This window comes from Balearica regulorum, chromosome 4, assembly GCF_011004875.1.
Source record: "Balearica regulorum gibbericeps isolate bBalReg1 chromosome 4, bBalReg1.pri, whole genome shotgun sequence".
NCBI classification, from domain to species: domain Eukaryota; kingdom Metazoa; phylum Chordata; class Aves; order Gruiformes; family Gruidae; genus Balearica; species Balearica regulorum.
Window position 1 is genome coordinate 53,178,360 of NC_046187.1, and position 24,952 is coordinate 53,203,311.

The 24,952-nt window shown below is 37.7% G+C and overlaps 1 protein-coding gene across 1 annotated transcript in view; it reads right to left on the reverse strand.

Moving 5' to 3' along the window:
* Positions 1 to 1,609: 1,609 nt before the first annotated feature.
* Positions 1,610 to 24,952, reverse strand: part of CWH43 (cell wall biogenesis 43 C-terminal homolog) — a 29,291-nt gene continuing 5,948 nt past the window's right edge. The window contains exons 5-16 of the mRNA XM_075750734.1: positions 23,863 to 24,064; positions 22,756 to 22,844; positions 20,542 to 20,796; positions 16,708 to 16,833; positions 14,468 to 14,547; positions 13,138 to 13,243; positions 10,231 to 10,366; positions 7,784 to 7,933; positions 5,296 to 5,440; positions 4,584 to 4,645; positions 3,356 to 3,511; positions 1,610 to 1,822 (exon numbers count right to left, since the gene is read on the reverse strand). Coding sequence (XP_075606849.1) covers positions 1,735 to 1,822; positions 3,356 to 3,511; positions 4,584 to 4,645; positions 5,296 to 5,440; positions 7,784 to 7,933; positions 10,231 to 10,366; positions 13,138 to 13,243; positions 14,468 to 14,547; positions 16,708 to 16,833; positions 20,542 to 20,796; positions 22,756 to 22,844; positions 23,863 to 24,064 — 1,595 coding nt within the window. The 3' untranslated portion in view covers positions 1,610 to 1,734. The remainder of the gene's footprint in view (positions 1,823 to 3,355; positions 3,512 to 4,583; positions 4,646 to 5,295; positions 5,441 to 7,783; positions 7,934 to 10,230; positions 10,367 to 13,137; positions 13,244 to 14,467; positions 14,548 to 16,707; positions 16,834 to 20,541; positions 20,797 to 22,755; positions 22,845 to 23,862; positions 24,065 to 24,952) is intronic.

The window sequence follows — 24,952 nt, forward strand, 5'->3', positions numbered from 1 at the left end:
AAAGGATATCTAAACTGGTACGTTTGATTAGACTTCCTTGGGCTTGTAAAGAAAAATACAGCATCTCTAGGTGAGAAGTAAATTAGTTCAACAATGGATGGTTAATTGTAACTAACAAAGTCAGGCTTTCTAATACCATCTGAGATGAAGTTGTGGTGACTATGTATTCCTCAAGTGCCTTTCAAATATCCTCCGTCCCCAAAAATCAGTGAAGTGTTTCACTCTCAGAAACACAGCCCTAAAAACAAGGGAGCAAAATGATGGGTGACCAGGATAAAGTGACAAACTTAGTGACAGCAGCACTTACCTGACTCCATAGAACGAGAAACCCCAGGTAAAGACACATCCTGTATTTGCTTATATAGAGAAAGAATAAAAATGAGTATGCTCAAGCTGTTCTCAAAAGCACATGGTGGAGAATCAGGAGAGAAAAAAACCCCACCCTCTTTCCTGCAACACTTCCTATTGCTTTCAGTCACAGTATATTTAGGTATCACTGGAAAGACACACAGTACTAAATACCAACATCACAAACGTGGTTTCCAAATTGAGACAGTCATTTAAATAAACCATCTAACATGTTTCTCACAAGCACTAAACTTCCTTTGGACAACAGTGAAGATGTCCCCATTGTTTAAGGGAAGCTCTGCACATACACTGAAGGATCAGGAGTTAAACATAAAAGACATTGCCAAGAGACCCTGAGAAAACACGTTTTACACTGTCACATGTGTGTTACATAATAGGTAATTCACTGTCAAAAAAAGCCCCACTTCTATTCAGTCCTACTAAAGTGCAGTGCTAGCAGAGGAACAATGCATTTTTTGTTTTATTATAGTGCACTTTAAATAAAAATTACAATCAACTTTTCTCCCTTCTCAGAAACCTTGTCATGTTGAGCATGATTGGTTTTAATTCTTCTGCAGTGTGTTCACATAAGCATCTTATAACAATAACTATTCAGAGGTACTTTACCCTTTGTAAAAGCATTGCAGTGTCTAATGTCCTGTTAAAAAAAAGTCTGTAAAAGCCACTACCTTTTCTCCAATATTATCAACATCAATCATCTGCAATGTTCTAATAAAACTCATGTAAGAATAAAACGTGGAACAGCAGATGTAAATACTGTTTCAGTAAGTCAAAAACACACACTTCAAACACGCAGTTACTGCCTATCTCCCAATGAAGAAACACACTAGTCCCATTTCTATTTTGAAAAACCTAAGACCAACCTTTTTATTGCAATAAAAGCAGGCCTAGAAAGTGCAGCATATTGTCAACAGGTTATCTACATTACCATATTATTTGGCTCTGCCTCAGTCATCAAAAAAAGTGTGGAAGTCAGCTGAAATTCCTTGCTCATGATTGAGCTCCCAGGATAGAAAAGGGGTCCTATCTGGACCCTAAAGAAAAGGTGGATAGATACATTCAACTCTAAATCAACACAATATAGGGTACCTTCAAAAAACGTAAGTTCCCACCCTTGCTCTGCTGTGTACAAAGCAGGTATCTGGCCCAGGTAGGTACCAGTTTATCAAAATGCATACGTCTTCCCTCTCTCACAGCGATGACAGCTTATTAAAGAAAAGAGTCACTAACTATTACACAGACATTCAGAGTGTTATGCAACATGGGAGTTGCTCATCCTTAAACAATGTAGTCTTTTGGGCTGCCAATTCAGTTTCAAGCAAAAAACCTTTCTTGTTGATCCGAATGACACGTTATTTTCTCATTCTAATTTGTCTGTTTAAAATATTTAGGAGTGCTCATATGAAAGTGATGAATATGCTCATAATTATGTCCATCTTTATAAGATCCAAACCTAGGAAAAATATTCAACAAAGCAAAACCATTACAACATAATTTAACCCATGCAATTAAATCATACACTTACTACAGTATAATTAACACTTCTTCTGAATGTTCTAGATAGTTTATTTCAGAAACAGGCCACAATCTTACATAAAAATCATAATCTACGTACGCTATCTAACTAGAGGTCTTTGAGTATAATGGAGATAACTTAATTACACTGATTGGATTAATGCCATAGGCACTCTATAAATGGAACTCCAGCTGACAAAGGAAAGCAGTGCATTTATCTAGTTAAATCCCCTGCTCTTGAAGTTTTTTCCACTGACTTCAGTGGAGATATAATTTAACCCCCCATAGTATCCAAATAGTCAACCCTATTGTTAATATTGCACATCTTACTTTTGGAAATTATGGTGAAAATTGTAATTTTTCATGCTATATTTAAATCTGAAAGTTTTGATTACTGACTCTTAAGGTAAACAGATTTGCAAAAGTAAAATGTAGTACTTATTCAAAATGTCAGTGCTAAATAACATTTAAGAGCAATGCCATTGTATTCAAAAGAACTATAGTTAACTGGAAGAAGTTAAATTTATTCCTAAAGGGTACAAATTTTCTGCTTATAGGCAGACATAAAAGAAATTAGGACAAGAAAAATATTCTGCGCTGAAATCAACTGAGAAAAATCTGAATGTGAATGCTAACTTTAGGCAAGTTTCATCATGTGGAAAAGACTGGGCAAAGTCCTGCTTAGACAGAAAGCCAGCGACTCAGTAGTAAATAAAAAGTGAGTAAGCTCAACAGTTAGGTGTACATAAGAAATTAATATATTCTGTATTATGCATGTTAGAAGTAGTAAATATGGCATTGCTAGAAATTGTCTCTCTGTGGCAACATCTGTCTCAAACTTCATGACTCTTCCACTGATTTTCAGTGTAGAATAAATACCTTTCTCCATATTTCTCTTCCTTATGCAATGCCAATGGAAAAATGACAGCATTCCAGAAATAAATAACTTTTTATGTAAAAACCTAACCTTCTTTTCTTCTTGACGTATGTAACATACTGCCTCAGGCATTCTCTTTAATTTTTGCTTCACTTATATAGCATGTTTTAAAATGTTTATGTGAAGAGTTTTTAATGTATATATTGTATTATGTGTTCTAAATTACAGTATATTAAGACCCCAGTCCTCAAAAGTGGAGAGAAACATGGGAGATGACATCATCATAATCTATTAAGTGAGTCACCACACCACTTGGCAAATATCCCTACCAAACAATCTCAGAAATTAATCACCTGGGTGAAATAAGCATTACCTTCAATTTATGCTACGACACACCAGACTGATTTTCCCAAGGCACATGCCAAGTCAGCAGAAAAAAATGGAATCACGAATCAGAAGTTCTTGCCTCCTAATCTTCTGCTCAGTTTAGTACTGACCAGTGCCTCCTACTTTAAGAACGATTTTGTTCCTAGACTTCTCTTTTACAAGAGGCCATGTACATCATTGCCTTAATTTCTTATGAGATACACTGACCTGGGATTGAAATGGATATCCTCAGGAACTTGGCTGGGATCAGTGACAATTCTGTCATTGTCAACATAGCTATCCAAGTGATCTGGGATCCTAAATTTGGCCATCTGGACTTCTGAATCACTTAAACCAGCATGAGATATGCGGGCATAGCCCAACCTATCAGATACAAGAAGAGTCAGTTTGAAGAAATAAGTCAATTTCACCACATTCTCAATTCACGTCTCTTTTTTTTCCCAAGAGTTATTATTTAACCCATCAACATAACTTTTGATTTCTGTGAATCTCACTTTCAAAAAGCTTTGTGCTCTATAAACATGAGGTTCATAACAATGTCACAAGTAGAAAAACTGAGAAAGCATGTTTGACAAGAAAAATAAGTTCTAGATCTAGAAACTTATTTTTAAAATTATAGTTTTAGAGTATGTGTATATATAGAGAGAATATATATACACACTGATACAAGCTCATCAATTTTTTTCACTGAAGAGATCTTGAAATTCAAGAAAGGAACTCAAGCATCAATGGAATGAGTAATGAGAAAAATTAGGTTGCAAATGGGAGTTTTGTTGCCCCCCCTTTTTTTTTTACTGAATACTGTTACTTATAACAGCTATCTAGTTTACTGATTTTACTCCTGTGAACACTGCAGAATTTGCATGGTTTATTTAGAATAAGCTGAATTCCATTCTGGTACATACATCACCAAGAAAATGATTTACAAGCAACTTGGTATTAAAAGATATAGAGTGCATAGGTCCCAGCAGAGGTAAGTGCTTCAATATGGGCTTATGCAGTTAAAAGTTTCCACTAAATCCAGCATAAAGCTTGGCTGGATTAGATCAGCATTTTGCTTTAACAAACCCTACAATCATAGTTCAAAATTTATATCTTCTGTGTCACATACAAATTAGGGCTTAGTCTTCACATTTTAGAATGAAGCTGCAAAGCCAGAGCTTTGGAAAAAAGTAGTTTTACATTACCAAAGCATATTAGAACTGAAGGCTTTTGAGAAAGAAGAATGAAACCTCCAATACTTTGTAAATTACATTCAGAAATACACCAATCCACCCTGAGATCGATGTTTCCTATTACTTCATGATATATCTAACTGTCCATACATAATCGTTTAGGAATAAACCCCTCTTCCACAATTACCTACAGAAGGGTGTAAAACTGATTGTCATAAAGATATTTAAAACCAATGAATAAATGATCCACTTTAACATACCTTATTACTCCACGATACATAATATAGCTACACCATCTGTCATGATCTGTACTGTCAATATCCTATGAGTAAAAGGAAAAAAAAAAGTCAAATAAGGCAAGCTTTCCTTATAGGTAGGCTTTAGATCAGAACCAATGTGTAAACCCACTAACGTTTTGCCTAAAACATTGTAATAAGGTAGAAAGAAAAAAAAGTTAGACAAGTCAGACAACTTTTTGACATCTCCTGACAAAAACAACAACCCCCCCCACCCCCCCGAAACCAAACTGCAGAACTCAGTTTTAAAACAAAAGAATCAGAATTAGAGGTTGGAAGGGATGTCTGAAGGTCACCCACTCCCAACCCCATGCTCAAAGTAACTTCAAGCAGGTTGCTCAGCGCCTTATGCAGCCAACTTCTGAATATCTCCAAGGATAGATTTCACAACTTCTCTGGGCCCGTTCTAATGCTTGACTACCCTGACTGTGATTATTTATTTTTTTTCTTCTACTATCTGACATTCCCCTTGCAGCAACTGCTGTCCATTGCATCCTGTTCTTTCTCTGTGTAACTCCACCTTTTCTATAACATGAGGTAGCTGAAGATTCTATTTGAAAATGTGCATGTATTTTCTTACATGTCTATTTCTAAATTACTAATTTGAAATATTAAGCTGAATGTTTCAAATATATATTATCTCTAATTGCTCAAAGAAGCAGTATTTTTACATTACCTGGACATTTCCATTTTCTATTAATTCAGTATAATCTCTGGATCCAGGAGCTGAAGTGATGTATCCTAGAAATACAACTTGCTTAGAGCTAGTCTTCAATAGGTTTGAAACAGCTATAGCCTGGAGTTTTCTGTCCAAGTCCTCTCTGAAAGAAATGGAAAAGACTTTTAACGTATATATGTTTTAGCTCTGAATCTTTGTGCTATAACATAGTAAATCACAAACAAACCTGGTACCTTTTTCATTTCTCAGTATTAGTATGAAAGTTTATAGAAAGCTCACTGATTCAAAATGATCACTATGTTTGACAAAAGCCACATGGTCATGGTAGATCTAATTAGGGTTCTCTTTCTAACCGTTAGAGGAACAATTTTTTCTATTACTGTTTTGTTTTTAATACTGATCTCATCACTAGGAAATGCGAACATAAGTGCTTCAGTTATCTGAGGCTTTGTCTCTGCCTGCACTTGAAATTTAATTGTGCTAGCACAGTGTGGTGCATAACAAAGAGCTCACATGCTAACAAAACTTTTATGATGGACAGATCATGGTAAATATCGTCTTAAAGTCTGGGTCACATAATTTATGAAATATAACTTAAGACCTACGTCATCCCATTAACACTACTTAACAACATTTGGCAGGTATTCTGCGTCTCTTAATAATATTTACAGAACAGTTCCAACATGACCAAAAATGTTAGCATAAGTGGAGCCTGGTAAAACACTGCATTGGATCCCATTCCTTATCCTTGGATTTGTCATAACGTAATGTAACAGCAGTTTTCTTTCTATGATTCTTCATGTTAATGACTTTAAAAAGCTGTGTAAATCACGTTCTCGTCTGTATTTTGGTAGACTGGGCTAATACCATTGAGAGAGAGAGTTGATTTTGGAATCTGTAATCCCAATAGGAGACAAGAATTTAAATGCTGCTATTCTTTTTAAGCAGCAGTACTTCTGACTGAAGGAAATGCATTAGGGAAAAAGAGCACACAGACAGGAGAAAAAAACCCCAACCATATAAATAGAAGCCTGACCTAGGTATATGTGAAGTTGCCTGCTCAGCTAGCTGCTCTTTCCAGAACTATACCTCTCCAGAAGATGGGTTCTTTTACATGACACAGGCATTGTTATATTCCCACATTTTAAAAAGTCTTTAAAAAAATTCCCTAGTTATCCAGTATTCTATAGTTTACGTTTGATGGTTGGACTTGATGATCTTAGAGGTCTTTTCCAACCTTAAAGATTCTATGATTCTATGTCATCCTAAGCAGCAGATGAAAAAAAATATGAAAAAGAGTAGTTGTGTGTGCCATTTAATTACAAATTCATTCACCTCAAAACACACTCTAATTTGCACTCGCTTCCCATGTGTCTCCTCCTATTTTCTCCTTCATCTTTATCTCATCTCTCTGTGAAAGGGGAATACAGTGCTATTTCCTTCTACTTTTACAAACAGTTGCTCAGAGAGGCAAGTCTAATCATCTGTGTGAGGCACAGAATGAAATTCCTTTCTCAAGTTAAAATGGGAGTGGTTTCTGACAACTATAAAGGTTTAGTAAAAGGGAAATCTATAAACAATTTGCATACTTGGAGCACAGCTTCTATATGGGGGAAGGAAATGGGGAAACTCAATATAGGATAATGAGAATTCCTACTGCTTTCTGAGCAGCTTCTTTATTTATTATATTCCGCACCCAATCCATAAATTTGCCTCTCCAAGAATTATAACTTATATTAAAAAAATAGCCACATAACCACATAACCACAAACATACCAGCTATTGCAGGAAATAAACCAGAAAATACAGCTACATAGAGCATCACAAAACTATCCCTTATTAATATTTATTACACACAAGTAATCAAGACATTGTTTTAAAGAACTGAAATATATACCTTAATCTTTTTCATCACATATTTGAGTTATTGCTATAATTCTTTCTTTCAGAATCCAGAGATCAGATTTCATATTTCCAGTTTCATATAGTCAGAAGGACACTGAGTGGATATTTTTGTTGCTGTTTCAACACTGTCCTTTCTTGAAGGTTTCAGAATTGTTACTTTTCATTTTAATAAACACCAATTGTCCATTAATGCTATTTGTCTGTAACTGTAACTATCTGCACTCATTGTAGAATATAATAGATCTATTCCATATGTGAAAAGTCAGCAGGATGCTATCCTGCACTGAGATGTATATGTAACCCTATTACTTGTTGTGGTTTTGCAGAACTATATCTTTATATTTTTAGTAACTCAGACATTAGGCTCAGCTGAGTTGTGTGACACATTTGTCCCTGTTTAAAAATGCTTCAAAATTTTAAACCAATAGCTATGCCATAGCATTTCCTCCAACATGTCTTGTTAGAACCAGCATTACAGCAGCAGATTTTAAAGGGTACAAAACAAATTCCAGAAGTTCACAAATTACAATTATATTACCCGACTTTGCACAATATATGTAACAATAGATAGAACACACACTCTTCATTTCCGAAGTGGGCGACAACAAAATCAATCAGTTTCCCTGTGAAGTTGACAGTCATGGAGATGGCAGGTGCAATCTCTCCCTCTGGAGACGGAAGGAGGTGATGGGTAGATTTTACAATTGGATACCTGGATAGTGCCATAATCCTACATGAGAAGAGGGAAACACATTTTGTAGTTCACAAGCATCACAAGTGTGAACTAAGCAGATCAATGAAGGCAGAAGACTAATGGTCACTGAACTCAAAACCATCAGACCAGAACACAAACCATCTCTAGCGGATTTTTCTAAATTTAGGTTTTCCTCTAAAACATTACTTACGTATGTATCTAAAATTGTATTATCAAATTCACTCCTACACTAAGAAATACTATTCCATATATATGAATTCTTACACTGAGCCTTTCAAAACTTGCATCTTCAGACAAAACCAAATTTTATACTACCAGTAATTAAAATGTATTTTATCAGAAGTAGAAGCAGGTAGAAATACATCTTTAAAGCGTGAGAGCCACACTGCCCAGGTCACAGAAGGCAGGGACTAGGAGAATGCAGAACCGCCCACTGCAGGAGAAGATCAGGTTTGAGAATATCTAAGCAACCTGAAGGTGCACAAGTCCATGGGACCCGATGAGTTGCATCCGCAGGTCTTGAGGGAACTGGCGCATGAAGTGGCCAGGCCACTCTCCATCATATTTGAGAAGTCCTGGCAGTCCGGCGAAGTTCCCGCCGACTGGAAGAGGGGGAACATAACCCCCATTTTTAAGAAGGGAAAAAAGGCAGACCCAGGGAACTACAGGTCGGTCAGTCTCACCTCTGTGCCTGGCAAGATTATGGAGCAGACCCTCCTGGAGACTATGCTCAGGCACATGGAAGATAAGGAGGTGACTGGTGATAGCCAAACATGGCTTCACTAAGGGCAAATCCTGCCTGACAAACTTGGTGGCCTTCTATGATGGGGTTACAGCGTCGGTGGATAGGGGAAGGGCAGCTGACGTCATCTACCTGGACTTGTGCAAGGCATTTGACACTGTCCTGCACAACATCCTTGTCTCTAAATTGGAGAGACATGGATTTGATGGATGGACCACTCGGTGGATAAGGAATTGGCTGGATGGTCGCACTCAAAGAGTTGTGGTCAACGGCTCAATGTCCAATTGGAAAACGGTGACGAGTGGTGTTCCTCAGGGGTCGGTACTGGGACTGGCACTGTTCAACATCTGTGTCAGCGACAAAGGGAGAATGAGGCTCCGGGGAGATCTAATTGCGGCTTACCAGTTTCTGAAGGGGGCCTACAGGAAAGATGGTGAGGCACTGTTTATCAGGGAGTGTAGTGACAGGACAAGGGGTAACAGGTTAAAGTTGAAGGACAGTCAATTTAGATTAGATGTTAGAAAGAAATTCTTTACTGTGAGGGTGGTGAGGTACTGGAAGAGATTGCGCAGAGAGCTTGTGGATGCCCCATCCCTGGAAGTGTTTAAGACCAGGTTGGATGAGGCTTTGGGCAACCTGGTCTAGTGGAGGGTGTCCCTGCCTGCACCAGGGGGGTTGGAACTAGATGATCTTGAGGTCCCTTCCAACCCAAACACCATTCTAAGATTCTATGATTTCTCATTCCTTCAGCTTCTGTTTGAAATCAACCTTAAAAGCACTTTTGCATCAGGTTTTTCAAAATATTTCATGAAGAAAGTTTCAGAGAATGACTTTTCTGCCCCATTCTGTATCCCTTAAAGACACAGGTTCTGGAAGAAGAAAATTACTAAATTCCCCTTGCATATGGCAAAAGTTAAATAGCCATTGCAACATCACTGGGAACTTCCATCTGCCACAGAGATCTGCATATTCTCCTGGAAAAAAAGTCACATCATAAGCCATTATTTTCTAGGGGGCAAAGATATTCAAAGGTATGCAACTGGTAGTTGGTCAAGCAGTAAAGTAAAACCAGACACAAAAAAATCTGGTCAAATAGATATGTGCCTTTCTATGCCCATTTCCCACTATACAGCCCAAGCTGGATTTAATTAATTCAAAATTTCTTATAATTCCATGTGCAGTTACATTTTCCAACTGCTATCACCTTTTAAGTCTGAAATCTAAAGTTCTCATAGTCGAAAACAAAATAACAAGAAAAGCAAATCAGATATAATACTTAGAATGATAGACTTCCAAATCTGTACATTAAAGGGCAGGATGCCATTCTTTGCATCACCAAAGCAGCTTAGAAGGGCAGGCACCAAAATCTGATCATTTTTAACAACGAGAAAACTTCATCTCCCTTGCATTGTAATGCTAAGGAATCAAAGTGTGTTCTTAAAGACAAGCTCCAACAAGTGATCATGGCGATTATTATTCCAATTATTCTTTGCCCATGTTCTAGTGGAGTTAGTATTGAGTAGTGTATTTAGATTTATTTACTGTCACTGTGCATGTAAAGATGACTCACCCCCAAGTGTGATCTCTTGTGCTTGGACCAAAATCTGTGTAAAATCCTAGTCTTTCCCCTAGCCACATTGTTGGATCATTGTTCCCAATGAATGGTTTAGAAGCATCACTCTCTATAATAGTGATAAAATCTGCACCTAAAATGGGGAAGAAAAAAGAAAGTATTTCCAAATTTATAATTGTGACCTATAAATGCAATTTATAAATTACTATATAATATCATTATTTCCCTTTTGATTACACGGATGGACACAAGTCCTTCAGGAGCCAATCAAGGCAAATCTTACACTGGCAACAAAGTCATGCCCAAACTTTCAGTCACTCTAGGCTACACAGCGTCTGATGGAGAGATACTTAGTGTCTGAATGCCACAGCTCCTCCCTAGTGCATAATGGGGCACACTTGAGACTCCACAGTACAGCTTACCTGCACATACCTAGTGCGGACCATTTCAAAAGCATTAGATGTAATGTGCATACACAGATTAACAGCACAGTAGCAAGTTACTGCTTTCAACTTCATGAGCAAGTGCTACACAGCACATCTGCACTTACCTTCATCTACAAAATCCTATTCTGCATCAAAGGCTCCTGTGCATGAGGGAGCAGGTTGCTGCTGCCAAAACAATTAATCAGCCCATAGCAAGCTAGTGTCAGCCCCCAGGCATAGTAACAAAACAGTTCCCAGCTCTGGTGAATTGTTGACCATCCACAGCCACCTCACTTTCTCAGGGCACTGTGATCTCTCTCTGTTTACATGTTGAGGTGTGGTTTTGTCAGGGGAACATGGCAGGTTCTCCTATATTTTAGCTGCAGGATACACAAAGAGCTACGTGGTCCCTTAAGGAACTGGCAGCTGAGAAGGACTTGCCCACACATGAAGCAAGGTGGGAGTCTGCAAGCTGGCCACAGGCTGGCTAAACCATCCAGGCTCAGCTCAAGCAACAGGTTGGTACGGCTGCAGCAGCAGCAAGTGCTCCCCTCCTGCCGTGCACCCCGCTGGAGTGCTCTCCTACTCTAGAAGGCAGATTCATCTGTCACCACTTATCTGCAGCCCTTCTATAAGGCATTGAGACCACTCCATCCAGCACTACTCTTGCCACCTAAAATTTTTTGCTTTTGAAATGTCTTATTTAGCACTATGAAAGCAATGTTAGCAGGGAAAATGGCAGCTCAGAGTACTTTTAAGTGGATTCCTAGATTTTTGTTTCTACATTATTAGCATATGTGCTGGCCATAGAACAATGACAGAAACCACTGAGTGGGGCTGATGGTGGTTCCCTTTAGGGCAGATAGGAGTTCCAATCACAAAAGCCTTTACGTGTTGCATCTTCACTATCCCTACAGAGAGAAGATGAGCCCAAGTAATGCACACCACCACACATTTAAAGACAACCCCTATGCTGAAGAAGTTAGCCACTCTTTTCTCCGTGGCTCTCAAAATCAGTTAGTCATCTTTAGCAGACAAATCATTTAAGAATCTCCGGCTCAACTCTGAATGCATTAATGTGTTTCCTGGAAATATTAATGTGGTATTTTATATAACAATATACATATAACATAAAACTTCAGAATACTGTTTCTAGCAATTGGGAATTAAGATTTATTCATTTATATTTCGGAATTTGCTGCCTTTTTGACTTACCAATTGCTTCTTTTAGAAGTGATACTTCATTACCACAAAGAAATGCTCAATGGACTTAACCAGGTAAATCACTTTTTCTCACATTCATGAATTTAAACTATAGGTACTAGAAATAAATGCATTCATTACAGTTCATAATAAAATATGCAAAGAAGCAATAAATACTCAGACATAAGCCATGAGCTATGGAATCACATATGTACAAGAACGCCCCAAATTTCAATTTATCAAACATCCCAATTGTTTTCTCACATCGCTAGACAGCCTACAGACCTCAGCCCTCTGAACCTTTGGCCATGGGACAACAGAGTGAATGAGGCACAAATAGCCTGTTCCCTCTTCTCCAACTCCTGAGCATCTCTGCCACAAAGTCAAGGTTTGCACAACAGCACCTGTGTCAGTGCCTTACTACTGCTTGTGCCTGTCAAGCCTGAGGTGCTCAGGAAAGCCCTGGGGTGCGTTCACATCACAGGAGGAGAGGAGAACAACAAAGGTTGGAATGACAGCACAGATGCTTCCTAATCTCCTGAGCTACTTTAAATCTTAATGGGGCAGCTCCCACTCTTCCCTATCTCACAGGTATCACAGAAAAGAATTAACACCTACAAGCACCTCTGGTTGATTCCTTTCAATGTACCCTGCAGCAGCACTAATTTTTGGTCCAAATTCTTCATTTCTGATAGCTGATTTTACAACCAAAACGCTGTCTGTAAGCAACAGGTTAAAAGACCCTTCTTTACAGTAAAAATCATGACAACTCAACCAAGCTACAATCACTGTTTTTATACATTGCTCTGGCTCAGAGATAGAAATAGACTTGTCTGTTTCTCCTCTGTATACCTTGTTTAGGGCATTTTAATTTCAGACCCTTTAGGAATCATATAATGCTTCATAACTAAAAAAACCTAAAAAAAAAAAGAAAAGATATAAAACACTAAATTTGATCTAAAAGAATATTTATCATTATTTCATTTATGTAAATAATTTCTCTATAAACAGTAACTCAGCAGCAATATGAGAAAAAAAATCCAAATAATAGAGTTTCCTCCAACCAGAAACCTCTTTACAATATATTTTAAAAAATTATCACCTCTGAAAATGGATTTTTAACAGAAGTGATTGTATTGGAACAGCTCACAAACCCAGGAGAAAGTCATTAGACACAGGTCCTTCTGTTAATGGACTCAGTTACCCAGCAGCTGCTCTTGCTTCTGTCTCATTGGATGAGCCCTCTCAAATATAAATGAAGTGGGAAAAAAGTTACCTGTCTGATTAAGCAAATTAGCTGATCCTTCCAAATTAGACCATCCTTCATTGTCATATGCAAATCTAAAAGGCCAGATCATAGCAGAGAAGTCTCTTTTTGGAACCTCAAAAATATAAATGGAAAAAAAGTCAAGGACAATTTTATGTATTACACCTTTGCAGTCAACAACGTCAGACACATGGTGCCATAAAAGACACACAAGAAGAGATGTTTTAACCAACATATTTTCCTAAGAAAGCTGTCAGGATCACAAAATACTTTAGGTATTTTTGAGAAAAATCTGCTATTAACAAGAAGACAAAAGTCATCATAGTGAAAATGAATTTGTACAAGTAACAGTAAATAAATGAACATGCAAGAAACTACGAATTTTATCATCTTCCTAAGAGGAACTATCCACTTTTTTTCCACATTCTAAGGTACTATAAACCTGGATGACTTCTAAGAAGAAAGCCAACTGTATATATCTGCGTGCATGTGTGAATACATACGTGCGTGCACATGCGTGCACACACACACAATTTCTACTTAGCTCTCATCACCTTTTCTGCATTTGTCATCAGTGATTTCTCTAACAAAAAAATTACCAATAGGAATACGTCAAGAGCAAGTTTCAAAGGATTATTTCTGAACTGCCACCAAAAGAAAAAAAGTCTAACTCGTAATTGAAACAACCTGCGTCAAAAATTCAATTAAATCGTAGAATGGAAAAGTTAACTTATATCTGATCAAAAGAGCTCTAATTTTGAATTAAAATTTCTAAATATGCAAGCAACACACTTGGACAACTTGTAAGTAATCTAAATGCTAAGCTTTGCAAGCATTAAGCATCTTAATTGTTACTATTATTGCAGTATCTACTTTTTTGCCAGAGAGAAAATTGGAATCTTCCGATTTTTATCCAATTTCTGTAACTAGTCTAAGCCTGATCTAAGTCAACCAACTTTTCAGAGAGGTTTACTTCAGAGTTATGCATATAAATATAGAAGCATAGAATTCCTTCAGCTGGAAGGAACCTCATGGGGTTATCTATTCAAACATCCCTGATATAAGATCAGGCTGCTAACAGCCTTGTCCAGTCAAGTTTTGAATACAATTCAAATTAACTCATTTATAAAAGTAACATTCAAATTGAATGTATGAGGCAAGCATCTCAGTTTTTCAGAATATTTACAAATTAAACTTTTTGCATTTTCATTTCTGCATTATTGTTGTGAATACTTGAATACTGGCACAAAGACTTCTTCAGCACCAACACACCTAAGGTATCACACATGCATTTTACTGTATATTTGAAAGTCACCCTTTTCGCAAACACACTACTCACCCCTTGGCCCAACTTCTTCTGGTAAGTTTTATAACGCAGACCCAATCCTAGCAAACCAACACCAACAAACAGCCACAACACTTGAAACAGAGAAACACAGAAAAGTTGTTTTTAAAGCAAGAGAAAAATAACATCGTTATTATGGTAATTAAACAGAACTGGGTACGCTGTCATTCTAGGTGTGCTATTCATAGAATGGTAACGTATGTATACATTTAAATTTCCACATATGCCAGTGGTAACGCTCTTCCAAAGTAGTGTACTTAAGAGTATCTGTGTGTGCAGAATACCTGTTATGTGTGCAGGCACACTTACGTTCTCCAAAACACAACAGGCTGAGCAGATACAACATACAAAAACTCCTTGGAATATTTATGTAAAAATTATATCTATCGAAGAATTCATTATAGGAGATGACTAAGAGCACCATGTAAATCTTCCAGTGTTTTCCCCTCTGTGTTCCTGGTATGCATTTGTAGTATACAATTTTTGGTTTATATTAATACAATGCATGGAAGAAAATTTAGTTTCCTTCACAAGCCTTTAGATGTCAGACCTCCAGAGCAGTCCTTTGTTTGACACATTCTTGGAAAGGCACTATGGCCTTACAGAATGCAAATCCAGAGCTTTCCCACTGCACCTGTAGCCTTCCAAATAACCACAGTGGACACTTAAGAGCTCTCAGGGTTTGGCACACTGTAATTTGATGATCAAGACCCTCTGCAATTATTTAATTTACACAGTAGCACACAGTATCTACAATGATTTCATTTTTATGATAAACTCCAGTTTATTCTTTCAACAAATCTTTAAACAGATACATAATTATTTTAATGCAAGTTTTCTGGAACAATTTCGTGTAAAATTGAAATAAATTTTACCATGGATGACGTCAGAAGAAAGGACATGCTGTTTACGTTAGTAAATGTCAAGCAATTTCATTCTCTGCCAGATGCAAAGGTGCTTAAAGGGGAAGCTAGGAAACAATACAAGTCTGGGCATGATGAGGAAGTACAAGGGCTGTGCTTTGTGACAGATATCTTGAAGTATTTACTTCTGTGAAATGTTTTTGAGTAGTAATATTCAAGCCAATTGTACCGGTGCTCATGTTGCCTCCAACACACGAAGTGTCAAGGGCCACATTCTTCCGGCCCCTGAGTATATAGGGCAAAGACCTTCATAAAGATTTCAGAAACAGCCCTGAAAAGTGGTGAAGCACTATTGTTTCTGCTTTCCCAATGAGGCAAAATGAGGTATGCAAATGAGAAGTGATTTGATTCAAAGTCACAGAGAAAAAAAAAAAAAAAGATGCAGGAATTTGAACCTTCACTATCCTGATCTCTGTAAGGTTAGCATGCCCTAATGCCCTAACAATTTTTTTCCTTTACCAAACTTCACAATATTGACAGACTTTTTCCTTAGAATAAGTAAGCTAACAATAAAAACAAATCTGAAGCTCAAATGATTATAGAGAAATACTTGAAAGCATCATTTGGATGCATTCCAGAGGCTTAAAAGCTAAAAAGCAGTAAAACCTCAAACATTTCAGTTTCTTTTCAAAACCTAAAGGAAAAATCAGACCTCATACATATAATCTGGAAAGCTGGGATCCCTAGGCATAGTTCACAGGCAGGAGATGACAAAGGTTTCCTGAGCACAGGCCTGGTTTGAATGTGCAGCAAGGCATCAGGATTGTGATGTCAGCCACAACAGGCTTTGCAGGTCTGCCTCCTCATGCGGGAGGGGCATCGCTTTATTCAGCAGCGCCTGGGCCAGCCCAGTCCCACCCCACTGCCAGCCAGATCACACAGCCCTGTAAAGGATGTCACACTGAACTGCTTCAAAATCAACATACCAAATGGACTGAGAAATCATTTATATCTTTTGTATACACATGTAATAAATCTGAAGATGCAAAAAGGCATCCTCCTCAACCACCAAAATGAAATCACAAATCCATTTTCACAATTTTTTTCCCCCAGTTCATTTTTTTTGGTCGCCATTTCACACAGTCCATGAGGAATAGCCTCTCTCTCAACTGTAATCATAGTGAATCAGCTCCTCTGGTATTATATGTCCTTAAACTGGGAACTAGGGCAATATCAACTATAAGTCTGGCTCTGAACTAGCACCAAAAGAACATTTCTAAAACATCTGAGCAAAACACTCCATTGCATTACTCTTTTTCCTCAGACAGTATTCTTAGAGTCATGGAAGAAAGGAAGTAAAATTATACTTACGTAGTTTAATACAGTTTTTACTCTTTTTGAACAGTGGCTTTTGGTTGCTTTTCACTTCAAAGATAGAGCTAAGGTCTTTCTTGGGTCCTGTTAGAAAGTCTGCCCCAATACATAACATTATAAATCCTGTAAAAATATGTCATTAGTTTTTTTCATAGAGCTTTAACATATTAAACATTGCTCATAAATGCACCATTTATAAACTCCCAGCTGTCGTGTTACATTCAACCTTATGGCTCCAACAACAAAGAAAATTCAAAGCACAAACACAGATAAATGCCATATCCAATGTAGTAATGCAGGCAATGTAAGATTTATTAATAGAGAAGATCCTACTTATCATTGTCATAGTATTCACCTCAACTATGCCTGCAGCACTTAAAAAATTTTTAATTTACATTGTTCTACTTGTTGACATAAGCATTGCTTCCAACAAAATGAGCTAGTGACATTAAACATGCCACTAATGATAAAAATTTTAAAAAATATTTTAAAATAGTAGCATTGCAATAAAAATGCAAAGCTAAAATATTATTTAAAATGCCATTCAACACCTGTTTCACACAAAAATAATGAAGTTCAAAATTACACTGGTTGGGTTTTTTTTCCCAAATAAATTGCTGCTAAGATTTAATACACTTGAAACGGCCTTACTAAGTGTGCTTTGTTCTGATGACTGAAGAGCGGACCTAATAGCAAAAGTGTCTAGCCAAATATGCCTTCACATTATGATCTCTACTCTGGACTACAGTGAGATCCAAAATACAGTCCACCTTCAGGTCTTTCAGGCTGAGCACCAGGGGCACTACTGACACTAATGCAACTTACAGCTGTTCTTGCTCTTCCCTTGCAACCCAGCAGCCTAAGGATCATGACATTACCAGATAACTTTGTGGTCCCCAGCATCAGGCTGTGTTGGGTGCTAACCAAGCAATCCTCAGAACCTGTCTCATTATTCACTATGGAAACGCAGAGATATTTTAACTCTGCTAGCACTACTGGGTCCTACTACTGCACGTTTTATCAAATTTCTTCTGTTAGTGAAATATTTGTTTAAAGCCATGTTTTCCCTTCCTCCATTCATATACCAATTGGGAGAACAATACAAAAATAATTTAATCTTTTGGTCTGGGGCAAAATAGCAAATCTTCCAGCAGATCTCTCTACCTTTGTGTGTCCTCACACCAGCTTCCACAGAACCTCAAACACACTTAGCCAGCACTCTCAAGCAAAGATTGATTTGCAGTATAGCTTCAGAGTATTACACCAAAAAGGCTAGCACATGGTAGATAAATTATGCTAAAATGCTTCCAGGCCCCTATTGACAGCTACAACTCTCAGCTCAGCCCAGTGTTTTCAAAGTTTACTGGAATTAACCTGGACAAGAGCAATTAAGTTACACTTAGGTATTACAGAACCTTAAAATAACGGCTTGATAAAAAAAGACATTGTTGATTGTAGATACCTATTATCTTTGCAAATGAACTGCTCTGTCGCCAAGATACAAGTAATACATTTTTATTTAGGAACTACAAAAGCAATTGCTCAACAATTTGTTCTAAAACAGCGTAAGCAGACTGCAGCAGGTTGGGAGGCCAGCTTAACATGGCAGCACCTTGTATTCTTGTGCTCCAGAGCCAACAGAAGCAGCTGTGCTTTTTTAAGAATAGAAAACTAAGCACACCTATAAATACATTTTAAAAGCTAGTAAGACTTCAGTGCACTAACTGTTCCTATGCACTGTGATGGTATCTTTTCTTTTCAAAAGGTAGTTCAGACTAATAGTACAAGCTCTTTTCCCATCCCTTATGAGCTAAAGGGATCCAATCACCTGCAAAGAAGACATCAGAGTATAATGAATTGTATAAGAGGTCTGCTGGAGAAGGTATATGTCCTTAATATCTTTGTGGCACAGTTAATTAACTATAGAATTCATGTTCTATTTCAGAGTTGTAGCAGAAGATTTCTCAGTATTTGCTTATTGCCCTTACTTGTTACATTATTTGTAGTAAAAGTTTGCAAAGCAGGAAGCTGGGTCTAGTGCAGTGAAGAAGGGGACACACACAAAAACCCTTCTCAAAGGGAGATTGATTTGAAGCCATTAAAGTTGATGGAAGACCAGTGATCCGACCTCTCAGCATTACGTTACATCACAGTGAAGCAGCACAGGAGTTTTGAATATAGCGATCTTACTTTCATTGTCACTTTTCCTGGTGCAGTTCCCTACCCAAACCGCAGGCAAGAAAAAGGCAGGATATGGGACAGGAGGAGAAAGCAAGAAATAGCACTTGCACCTGAAAGAAACCAGAAGAAAACAAGCAGTTTGCCGGAAAGCCAAGCTGTAAGGGTAGAAGCCCACTAACAAATACACAATCTCGCAGTATAATTTGCAAATCTTTGATAAGCAATGGGATGGCATCAAAAAGACAGAAACTGAATTCTTAAATGGAATATAAACTCATGTAGCACCATCAGCTAAGATGGGTTCAGTTCAGTTTTCTTTTTACCAAAGAGAAAGTTAGGGCCATCTCTGTGTTACTATCCCGTGATCATGCCAGGTGAATTAAGCACAAGTGTGTATTTCAAAGGAAGTGACAGGGATTTTATATAACAGCTTGTCTTTTCTCAAAGCATTACTCAAGAAAGGATTTGATGCTCCTCTAACACATGCTTTTTTCACATAACTTCGAAAAATAAAATTAAATTAACTGAGATAACTGTTTCTATGGGCCCTCAGAGTGCTTTCAGAACAAAGAAAACTGCAATAAACGTAACTGAAGTCTCCTCAAATCATAACAAACTGAAACCCTGCACGTGATTGCTGTAATATATGAAACACATATGGAGACTAAGAAACTGGAGTGACAGAAAGTGGCTGCAAAGACATTTATGAAATCTAAAACCACTGGAGCAACAAGTCAAGCACCAGCATTCATTAATGCTTCTCAAACAAAAGATAGGATAATGCAGCACATGCTAAAATGTGCCACACATTTAGCCCAAGACAATGTTTGGCACTGTTTAAATATAATTTGTAAAATATGCTATTGAAACACATTAGTACCCATTAAGAAAATAATTCTGGAGACAAAACCAGAAAGGGTTGGTTTCATTTCCACCGTCATCAAGGGATCATTTTGCTAAAACCTTTATATTTGCTCACCTCAACTCTTCCTCATTGGCAAATACCTGAAAATGCCTTTTCTTCCTCTCCTGTTTGCATGTTTCTGACATTGCAGGCTTATTGACATTCCTCCAAACATGCCGGTGTGTCCACAAAGCATAAGGTAGAGCCACATGGAAACGAAGCTCAGGTCTCAAATGCAGACTAGCTAGATCAGCAGGATGCTGCACTTTGCTCCTCAGAGCAGAGCTAAATAATGCACTGAATTACATTATGGTCCCAGTAACACAGTCTTCATAAACCCCTGAGTTTCCAGAAACTGCATTGTTACCTGAGGTACCATACTGCTATCTTAGACAGCTAGCATACAGGTACATTCACACTCTGGATTGCAGCCATATTATTAGGGTGACTGATTAACAGATCTCTTCCTCAGTTGTGTATTGAATTATCAGACTTTTTTTTTCACTTTGTCATTTTCCCTCAACTGAATTCCATTTTCTGTCCACATTTTAAACTATCTCTAACAGTAAAGAAACAAGTAGATTATTTTTTGCAAGTCTTACTGATTTTCTCATAGAAACTCTTTCCACAGTACATCAAATAGAAGCTGAGCATTTGGAAAGATTATTTATACACTAGATACATTTTAAACATCTGGTTGAGGCTAAAGCAAACATATTTGTGTTTGTTTATAGTCATAAATGTACCTAAAAGAAGATGGGAGCTTTCTCTAGCGTAAATTCCACCAGGTACAAATTTATAAGCTGTACACCACACAGAGAAGAATAATTCAAGAACATAGGCAAACATGGCTGTACTCATGGCTTTCCCAGGATGCAGGCAGCTAACAAAGCGTCCAGCCAGCTGAGGCCACACACACATAGTAAAGACAGCAAGAATGTTGCCTGCAACAGCAGCACTCCAGGTGTGTAAATAAAGGAGACCGGCTGAAGATGCTAAACCTGTGAAGGGATAGAAAAGAACAGAGTAAGTCACCGGCAGGTATATTGTCTGCCACCTTCTTTTTCACATTCTGTTCAAGGAAAAAAAGAAATGTAACTGTGCTTTACAGCCCTGAGAACTGCATCACTAGAAGGACAGTTATTCCCAAAAGCCAAAGACAGTCTCTTACTTTTCCCAATACCTCATTCTCTTAAAGATTGCCTATTCAGCTGAAAACAGTGCAGCAAAAAGATAGCAGAGAAACATCACCAAGAGCCAAAACTGAACAGTTTTTGTTACACAGAGCTCTCACAGCACAACAGAGGGATGATGCAGTTTTTAACAGATTATGAACCTCCTTTAGCATAATACAGAAAGAATTAAATAGGTTACAGTGAAGAGAAAATATATCCTTCCCTGATTTTCTCTCCCTTTAGATAACCATATGATGGGCAAGAAAACAACTATTAATCTTTTACTAACTGCAAGATCCTTGATTTACCACACTGTCTTTGACTGTGATGGGATTTGACCCCAAACAGAACATTAACAACCACAGAAACTCTACGTAACAGGACAACTTCATTTTAAAAAATTTATTGTAGGTAAGAAAATGTTTACTAACTTTCACATCATGATAGCAAATGTATAGAAACATTTTTAATATCTTACTCTTATGCATCAAGGTTCCGAACATTTTAGAATACAATGCTTGAATCAGCTAAAGAACCATTCTGTACTTGTTTTAAATTAGCTATGTGCGTACATCAAAAAATCAAATGTTCATACTCACATTACAATCTGCACACATATTTCTTAAAACTAACACCTGAGCAACTGATTGTTTAAGCATTGCCAACTCTTGTGCCTCTGTTGTGACTTTCCTGATATTTGGTATTGTATTTTGGTTCCTGACTAAGATAAACTCAGTTAGCATTAAACTTCTTGTCTTCAAGGTTGTGGAAAATGACTTAAAAGTGTGGCTTTTAAGTGTTCCAAAAGAGAAGGTGAATAAGAAAAAAGCAAAACATAACTCATCGTTTCCTTTGGTCTCTGTATTTTGGTATGTCCCAATTTATTATTAAACATTTGTAGGAAGTACTGCTTCTACATCTACAATTAGCTAAGGCCAAAAAAGCAGCAGATTTATGTTTTTATTAAACAGCATTTATATCACTAAATTTCACTCAGATGGGCCTACAAATTAAACCAAGCTGCATCCATCCATGCTGAGAAGGTATGGAAAACACATCTCTCCACAGTTCAAGAGCAGGATTATTTCCATCTCCTCCTACTTGGTCTATGCATAGCTTGCTCCCCAGCATAGCTACACCATCCTCCTGAAAAATGCACGTCCAGATCCAGCACTTGAATCCCTCTTCCCACCACTCAAGACCCACTGTATGCAGACTGATTCACAGATATATTGCTCCAGCAGAACTGCTTTGATGTTCATACCATTTTACTGCCTGGAGATCTTGGCAACTAAGGAGGCAGGAGGCAAGCTTACCTCCAGATGAACTGCCCATTAAACTACAAGCTATTGTGCCTCCTGCGGAATCAAGAGGTTTGCATCCTCTCAACCCCATAACCCTAGATGTAGCCTTACACAATGCAGATGGTGAGAACTGAGACACTACTCTTGGGAACAGAACCTCAACAGGGGTTTCTGAAGAGAATCATAGAATCACAGAATCATAGAATGGTTTGGGTTGGAAGGGACCTCAAAGATCATCTAGTTCCAACCCCCGTGCTGCGGGCAGGGACACCCTCCACAACGCTGCTCTGCAATGGCCTGGAGATTTAGCCTGTAACCCTTAGTCAAAACTGGTCAGACAAGTGCATACTACAGTCAGTGACAGAGAAAAAGATGCTTTGATTAGCAATTGACTTTTCTGAGATGTGGTGTAGGGTCAGAGGGCTGGAGTAAAGGGAATAAGGTAATAGAAACAAAAATACTGCTCAGGATTTGCGCCTACCTACAAGAAACCAGGCAAAACTGGTGACAGAAGACCAGCTCCAAAATGAAAGCATCAGTCCATGAGCCAGGCCCAACAGAACTGTACCTCTAATACAACAATAAGGAAAAAGAAATCACACATAATGTTATAAACACCTGTCGCTGAAAAAGAAACTTCTAGACACACAGACAAGGATGCTTGGTAATATTTTATAATCCTTTTATTTTAAACAGAGCTCAATTTGAGCACAAAATATCTTTATCTCGCACCCTGCTACATTTTTCTCTCCTTTACTGGATGTAAAAAACATCCAGTTGAAAATAATGGCAGTTTATCATAATGTACGGTATGTATGAGCTATGTTCAGCAGCAGAAGCACTCCACTGAAGTACTGGGTACAAAAGGCAAAAACAACTCAGAGAAAAAGAGAGGGAGGAATCCACCCCAAACAGAAGCATTTTCTTCACTTCAAATAGAGGATCCCACAGCACCTAACATTGCTATCAATCTTGGGTAGCTCTTGTTTATACTAATTCCAAATTATTAACTACCTCACCTGCCACTACATGTAGTTGACTCAGAATAACTAATCTGGTCTCTTTCTAGATTTTGGAACCTGGGTGAGCAACATACAGAATTAAGACTAAATTCTTACTAACCAAAACTTCTACAGAAGCATATTTTTTAATACTGCATGCAGTTTACTTTTTTTTATCTGCATGCATCTCTGATGTATGCTATTTCCTCCCATCTCCTCTCTGAAGTCAACTGCTAGATTCATTTACTGCATATTATAGATGCACTTCATTCATAAGTCCTTGAACTTCAGTTCTAATTTAAAAGTTGTTTTGCAATGTGGCAAATCAAGTTTTTTATTGTTGAAATAAAAATAATTCTGTATTAGAAAAAATTAAGATTTATTGGTATAGATACAATGCTCAGAGACATCTGAAAGCAGGAATGAATCCACAAGTCATCTGTGTAAAGTACCTTGTACCCACTTTATTCCATGTAAGTTCTTGTACCATCAGCTGGTTGAGTTTTATTTTGTCACCCACTACAGCACTGGCTTTTGATTACTGCTTTGTTTAAATAATTATAATTGGGGGAAAAAAAAGCACTTACCCATATGGATTAGGATCTGGACCTGTATGTGGATGTCCACTTACTGCCCATCTAGAAATTAGTGAGACCTCCCCAAATATCCACAGGGTGAGGAACATGAGGCTGCCAAAAGCAATCCCTGACAAAAGCCAATGAGGGTGGGAAACAGTCTCTCTAACTGCATTACCAGTTTTGTTTGCTTCTTGTTTCCTCTCGTCTCCACCTAGAATCAGAAGAGAAACATAGCTGAGCAAACTGTCAAATCCTATTAGAAAGGGTTACTGAGAAAAATAACCAACCAAGATCACAAAATTACCAGAATAAATTACTGGCTCAGACACAAAAGCTAACCTACCTGATCATTCATGGAAACTGGTAAGACAAAAAAATTCTCTGATAACATTCCTAGGTCTGTCAGGAAAAGCTACTCACATTAAGCGTACAAAAATGGCAACCTGCCCACATGATAATTCTTCATACTACTGGAATTTAAATAATTAAAATAGCTTTGAAACTCAGCAGAAGAGTTATTAGAATTTGTTCAGAGGATTCTATTCTCTGAAACTCTAAACTGGTAAGAACATGATAAGAACAAAACCTGACACTTCCAAAGAAGCCAGAAATAAACTCCCTTCTCTTCTCCTTTTTCCGTGAATTTTAGATCCTCTCTGCTCTAAGGAGAAAGCAGTGCCTTTAATTGCATAGACATATTGCTCTGTCACCTAGGAAGAAAACAGATTCCCTTCCTAATCTTCTACAGTAGTTTCTCTTTCTAAATTACGATGAAAGCTCAGGCTTTATTTATATCATGTAATGCCAGTCTACAAACAATACACATGATGCCAATTTATACCCACTTACACATAGATAAGGTCTTATCTTCCAATTAATTCATTCAGGTTATACTGAGAAGGAAGGAACTTTTGAGAATTTAACATGAGCTGCCTTAACTAACCAGTCTAACCTTGCTGTCTGTCTTGACAACACTACCTTCCCAGTTTTCAAGTGTGATTAGCCCCGTCAGCCCCTACTGCTATGTACTCTGTCCAGACGCTCCAAGAACTCAGGCAAATTTTGACCAGGACAACTCATCCACACTTTCAATTCTTTC